Below are 6,493 nucleotides of genomic sequence, written 5' to 3' on the forward strand. Positions count from 1 at the left end.
CCATTAATTTATTTCATGTCATCCTTTCCACATTTGTTAGTTACTCTGTTCCTCCAAGACAAATTTTTCTCCAGGTATAAACGGAAGAGGGAGTTCTCTTACATTCCTAAAGATTTTACAGTGAGATCCAGTAGTATAAAAACAATAGTTTACAGGATAAGTGTACATAAACTTAGCAGCATAAAAGAGAGAATTTTTCATAAGCTTAGTGTTGACAGCAACATTTACCACAAACTGAGAGTGTCTTATGACCTCTGGTCTTGTTCCTTGAGAAACTAGGTGGGATAAGATCGGTAGCCATATCATTGTAAATTCACTATATTCACCATTAGATTTTGTTGGATTAAAGGGTCATATTGTAGAAAAAGAGGTGCAGGAGCTCATTGCATACTTCATGACTTATTTGCATATGCCACACCCCCTGACATCACCGGAAGTGTGTCAGAAGGCAACGCCTACTGCTCAGGCTCCACTGGACTGTTTTGGATTGCTAGCTATTGGCGGGGGGGGGGAACGGGCAGACTTGTCCGCGCAGAGGAGGGAGAGCTTGTACCTGAATAAAACTTGGTCTTAAAGGTGAGGGGCTGTTTTGGCCTGGGGGTGTGGGATGGGTTCTTAAACTTGCCTGGCTGCTTCTTGCTCTGAGGGCTGCTGGGATCAGGGGGCGGGGCTTGTTGCACGTGCCCACCCCCTGGGCTCTTTACTGCCGGAGCTCCGCTCCTGTGCGCTCCTGCAGGAAATGAGTCCTGACTTCTTGAAGAATGATATTGAAACAAAGTTCTTAATATCCGGAACCTTCGTTGGAACATAGGAACATACCGCTTTTGGAACAGAAACATACCACATTTTGGACTGCTTTCCGTTTTTGTGATTATTATACTTTATTGAAGAATTCAGCCTTAGTACAATTGTAAAGATGTACAGTACACATGATACCTTATTATCTTCCAGTCTATTTTTCAACGTAGCGCATTAGCATTTATTATTGAAATCTCAGCCCCTTTTTGTATACAGCTTCTACTGGTGCAGGGGTGTCAAACATGCAGCCCGGGGGCTGAATCAGGCCCCCAGAGGGCTCCTATCAGGCCCGCAGTGGAACCGGCTGTCTTCTGCTTCTTCTTCTAGTTCTGCTGCTGCTGCTGCATCATCGTAGGTTTGCAGCTTACAGATACACACCTGAACAGCAGACTCAGGATTGCAACAGCACAGACATTTTGATGCAATAATTCAGAGCAAGAGGTGTCAGTTATCAGACACTGTTAAGTAAACAAAATATTGCAAGTGCTCATGCTTTAAGCATGTTTTTATTTTAAGTAAAAAACAACAACCCACCTATGTGTTTGTGTCCTTTATCAAGTTTATATCTCTGCTACCGGGCATTACCTTTTACGACACGCATGGCCCGGCCCAATAAGGTCTCATTTATGTCAGATCCGGTTTCATAACAAATGAGTTTGACACCCATATACTAGCGGATATACAAAATAAAAGTGTGTGCATGCCCTCTAGAGGAGCTGCGGTGGCTCAAGTGGTTAAGACGCTGAACTGCAGGCTGTGGAAGGTCAGTAGTTCAGCAGTTCGAGACCAGAGTTGCCGCACGATGGAGTGAGCTCCCGTCTCTAGTTCCAGCTCCTGCCAACCTAGCAGTTCGAAAGCAAGAAATTGCAAGTAGATAAATAGGTACCACTTCGGTGGGAAGGGAACAGCGTTCCGTGCACCTTGGTGTTTAGTCATGCCGGCCACATGACCACAGAAATGTCTTCGGACAGCGCTGGCTCTTCGGCTTTGAAACGGAGATGAGCACTGCAACCCTAGAGTCGGATTCAACTGGCTTTCGAGCAAGGGAACCTTTACCTTTATGCCCTCTGGAGGACATGAAGTTGCACAGCACTGGAAACAACTACTGTATTCCCCACAAAACAAAGCCAATCCTGAATGTAAGATAACTTTTCCCCCACCGACAATGTTATACACTATTGGATGGATTGTCCTATCATAGCACCCTTTTGGGATGAAATATTAGAGGAAATTAGGTATATATCTGGCCACAGTATAAAAAAGAACCCAGAATCTATACTCTTGAACCTTAGAAATGAACCTGCTTTCTCCACCATACAAAGAAAAAGAATTGCTTTATTATTATTCGCAGCCAAAAAAACCATAGCTTTGAAACGTATGGTACAAAAAGTTATGGAACTTATACATAATGGGAAAAAAATATCTGACATAATGAATCCCTTGGGTGATCTCCATTGGCAGACTGAGAAAGGGAATGCATTCCTTCCAGGCATGCCGGAGAAAGCGGTGACTTTTGATGCAGTCGGCCAAACGGTTTTCCTGACACGTCTGGAGGACTTTATTTTCGTTTCATTCCTACCCCCGCCCTTCCCCCCCCCACGGGGACTCAAACTGGCTCACATCGTCCTCCTCGCCTTGATTTTATCCTCACAACAGCCTTGTGAAGTAGGTCAGGCGGAGAGTGTGCGACTGGCCCAAGGTCACCTGTTGTGTCCTGACCTAGCCATGTGCTCAATCCAGTTTCGGCCGGTTCCGCGTGCGGTCAGGTGAGGTGCCATGTAGATTCCACCCTCCAAAGCAGCCATTTTCTCCGGGGGAACTGATTTCTGACATCTGGAGATCAGCTGTGATTCCGGGAGATCTCCTGGTCTCACCTGGAGGCTGGCAACCCTGGTTGTGCCCCACACAACGAACTCCACATCTTCATTAATAGCCCTTTCAGTCCAGTCAGAAGAGCCAGTTTGGCGTAGTGGTTAAGTGTGCGGACTCTAATCTGGGAGAACCGGGTTTGATTCCCCACTCCTCCACTTGCACCTGGCTGGGTGACCTTGGACCATCACAGCTCTGGCACAGCTGTCCTTGAAAAAGAGCAGTTTGTGTCAGAGTTCTCTCAGCCCCACCTACCTACCAGGGTGTCTGTTGTGGGGAGGGGGAGGGAAAGGAGATTGTCAGCCGCTCTGAGACTCCAAGTGAAGGGCGGGGTATAAATCCAATCTCTTCTTCTCAATTAAGCACAATTTGGTGTAGTAGTTCAGAGCAGCAGACTCTTAATCCAAACAGAGATGAGCACTGCCCCCCTAGAGTCGGATTTGACTGGCTTTCGAGCAAGGGAACCCTTGACCTTTTACCTTTACTAGGTATCAAGACGTGATATTAGGTGTTTGTATTGATGCCATGCTCCAGGTAGAGCCTGAAGATTCCTGGGTTTACAAGTGATAGGACCAGAGGTCATTTCGGGGGGGACGTAAAATCCTACGGAAGGGCAATATATATTCATCTGATGAGAAGGGGAGTGGGGGAGGAGAAGGAGGTCCTCCCCCCGGCCACCAGAAGGGGATGGTGGTAGGGTTGCCAGCCTCCACGTGGGGCCTGGGGATCTCCCACTTTTACAACTGATCCCCAGCCGCAAGAGATCAGCTCCCCTGGGGAAAATGGCTGCTATGAAGGGTGGACTCTATGGCATTGTACTATGCTGAGGTCCCTCCCCTCCCCAAACCACGCCCTCTCCTGGCTCCACCCCCAAGGTCTCCAGGTATTTTCCAACCCAGACTTGGCAACCCTAGGCCAGGGAGGGCCTTGGCGGGGCTTCCTCGCACTCCCGCTGGCCTTGCAGGTCCACCGCCGGGCCCCTGATGTCAGGGGGTGTGGCATATGCTAATGAGTTATGCTAATGAGTTCCCCTTGCTCTTTTTCTACGAAATGACCCCTGGATAGGACTTCCCGCTCTGGGTTTGGAAATTCCTGGAGATTTTGGCAGTGTTGCCTGGGGAGAGTGAGGAGGGACTGAAGTGGACTATAGCGCCATACAGCCAATCCTGTGAAGGTTCCATTTTCTCCAGGGGAACTGAATTGAGAAACCGGTAGTCTGGAGATCAAGTTGTAATTCCAGATCTCCAGTTGCTACCTGGAGGCTGGCAACCCAGTAACCTCCAGACCATAGAGCTGAGTTCCCCCAGAAAGAATTGCAGATTTGGAGGGTCTCATTATAGCTCACCGAGGCCCCTCCCTTTCCCAAAGTCCAGCATCCTCAAGCTCCACCTCCAAATCTCCCGGAAATTCCCCGCCAAAAGTTGGCAACTGATTTAAGCTTGGTACGTATGTGTTTTAATGATCTGTAAAATGTTAAATGTTTGCAAAGGTGCCACTGGACTCTAAACTTGGTTGCAAAAATGTTAATACTTTTTAAAAAGTTACCGTTTGCAATTTTTTGTTTGTTTGCTTTCTGTTTTGCTGTGATCCGCCTTGTCTCCTTCTCCTACGGAGAAAGGCGGAGTAGAGAAGCGGACACAGAAATAAATCCCCGGGAGAACAAAGCCGAGCGCCCAAAACGAGCTCGGAAGTGTCCTTTGCGGACAAAACGACCACCTCTACGCTCCGCGGCTGGACCCACCTGGACTGCCTCGGTCGCCAAGGCGGCTCACGTGATCCCGAAGTGGTGGGCGGGGGAAACCCGACTGGCCCGGCCCGTGATTGGCTGTGGCTGTGGCTCCTCCTCCTCTCTCGCTGCGCCCCCTGCGGGGAGGGGGGTTTGGAGTGAGCGCGCGGCAGGGCCTGGCCTCGCCTCAGCCGACCATGGCGGCCAGCAGTGATTTAATGGGGGCGGCCGAAGACCTGGCCGATCAGGTGAGCCTCCCCTTTTCCCGCTCCCGGGGTGGTAGAGTCCGGCCTGCCTGGGCTGAAGGAACCGCGTGTTGGGACGTACCATTTTCCTTGAGAGGGGAGGGACGAGAGGGCTGAAGGAAGATACCACCCGCCGCCTCTCCCTTTCCCCCAGTCTTCCCCCTTTATGTAGAATAGAGGTTCGGGGCGTACCATTCAGAAATATGGGGGGGAGGGAGGGACGTATAATTCTTAATGGAGGTTAATGGAGGGGAGCGCAGGCACATCCTAGCCCATGCTTTTCGGAAAGACGAGGAGGAGTTCGGCCGGCCTTTCTCAAGCCATCTCCCTTCTCCACTGTAATTATACATTACCAGTTCATGTCGAGCAAAACTTCCTGGATCAACCTATCCATTTATTGACTCCGATGGGCTTGCATGCGTCCTTATGGGCATCCTCTGATGGGACGAAGTTCCCCATGCACGCCTAAAATGGCCTCGGTGCTTCCTGGACACAGTTGTACTAACCCGTACAACAGCCCTGCAAGGGAGGCTGGTGGCGTTACTGATGGGGACCTGGGCTGAGAGCAAAATTGAACTCTCTTGGCTGGCGTCTGGCTTGCTTTCTATAGGCTACTGAGGTCTAGCCTGTTGCTGATGTGGAAGGCATTGGCTGGGGGAGAGGCAAGGGTTTGGGTGAGTCATGCCGAAACCACCCCAGTCTCTTTCAACACCTAAATGATGATAATTGAATGCCCTCAAGTTGTAACCGACGTAGGGTGACGTCTCCAAGGGTGTCCAATGCAAGAGAAGAGCAGGGGTGGTTGGCCGTTGCCCGGCTCTGCGTAGCAACCCTGGACCTCCTTCCCATCCCAATACAAACCGGAGCCAACCCTGCTTCGCTTCCAAGATCGGGCTAGCGTGGCCCGTCCAGGTCAAGGCAAGAGAGAAACGGAGGTGGTTTGCCTTTGCCCGCCTCTGCGTAGCAACCCCAGGACTTCCTTGGTGGTCTCCCATCCAAGTTCCAACCTGGGCCGACCCTCCATAGCTTTCAAGATCTGATGACATCGGGCTAGCCGGTGCCGTTCAGGTCAAGGCAAGAGATGTTCAGAGGTGATTTGCCCGTGCCTGCCTCTGCGTAGCAACCCTGGAAGCCCTTGGTGGTCTCCCATCCCAAGTTCCAGCCCGGGCTGACCCTCCATAGCTTTCAAGATCTAATGACATCGGCCTAGCCGGGGCCGTTCAGGTCAAGCCAAGAGATGTTCAGAGGTGATTTGCCCGTGCCTGCCTCTGCATAGCAACCCTGGAAGCCCTTGGTGGTCTCCCATCCCAAGTTCCAACTCGGGCTGACCCTGTATAGTTCTCGAGATCTGACGACATCGGCCTAGCCGGGGCCGTCCAGATCAAGGCAAGAGAGAAACGGAGGTGGTTTGCCTTTGCCCGCCTCTGCGTAGCAACCCCGGACTTCGTTCCCTGCTGGTCTCCCATCCACGTACCAACCAGGGCCCACAATGCTGAGCTTCCAAGATCTGCTGAGCTCAGGCTAGTCTGGGCTACTTTGCCCGCCTTCAGTGCCTAGCCGCCTTCAAAAGTGTGATCCCAGCAGAGCTGAATGCTGGTTCAGGTATTGTGCAGGAAATCACAGCCTTGGGTTAAGAAATTTAATTACCATTCCCTGGAGAGGCATCCTCCTAGGAGTTGCACTCCAGACTGAGCGTGCAAGGGAGAAAAAGTATAATAATTTAACCACTCTTATGTGGTTACCTTATACGGACTCGGACCCTGCGTCTGTCTGCCTCAGTCCTGCCTAGTCTGAACCAGGGGTCATTTCGTAGAAAAAGAGGTGCAGGAGCTCATTAGCATAACTTATTTGCATA

General features: G+C 50.7%; 1 protein-coding gene across 1 annotated transcript in view; it reads left to right on the forward strand.

Moving 5' to 3' along the window:
* Positions 1 to 4,510: 4,510 nt before the first annotated feature.
* Positions 4,511 to 6,493, forward strand: part of LOC107122780 (surfeit locus protein 4-like) — a 12,892-nt gene continuing 10,909 nt past the window's right edge. Inside the window, exon 1 of the mRNA XM_015425914.1 lies at positions 4,511 to 4,641. Within this exon, the coding sequence (XP_015281400.1) occupies positions 4,591 to 4,641 (51 nt within the window). The 5' untranslated portion in view covers positions 4,511 to 4,590. The remainder of the gene's footprint in view (positions 4,642 to 6,493) is intronic.

This window comes from Gekko japonicus, unplaced genomic scaffold (assembly GCF_001447785.1).
Source record: "Gekko japonicus isolate JY-2015 unplaced genomic scaffold, Gekko_japonicus_V1.1 scaffold3219, whole genome shotgun sequence".
Taxonomy (NCBI): domain Eukaryota; kingdom Metazoa; phylum Chordata; class Lepidosauria; order Squamata; family Gekkonidae; genus Gekko; species Gekko japonicus.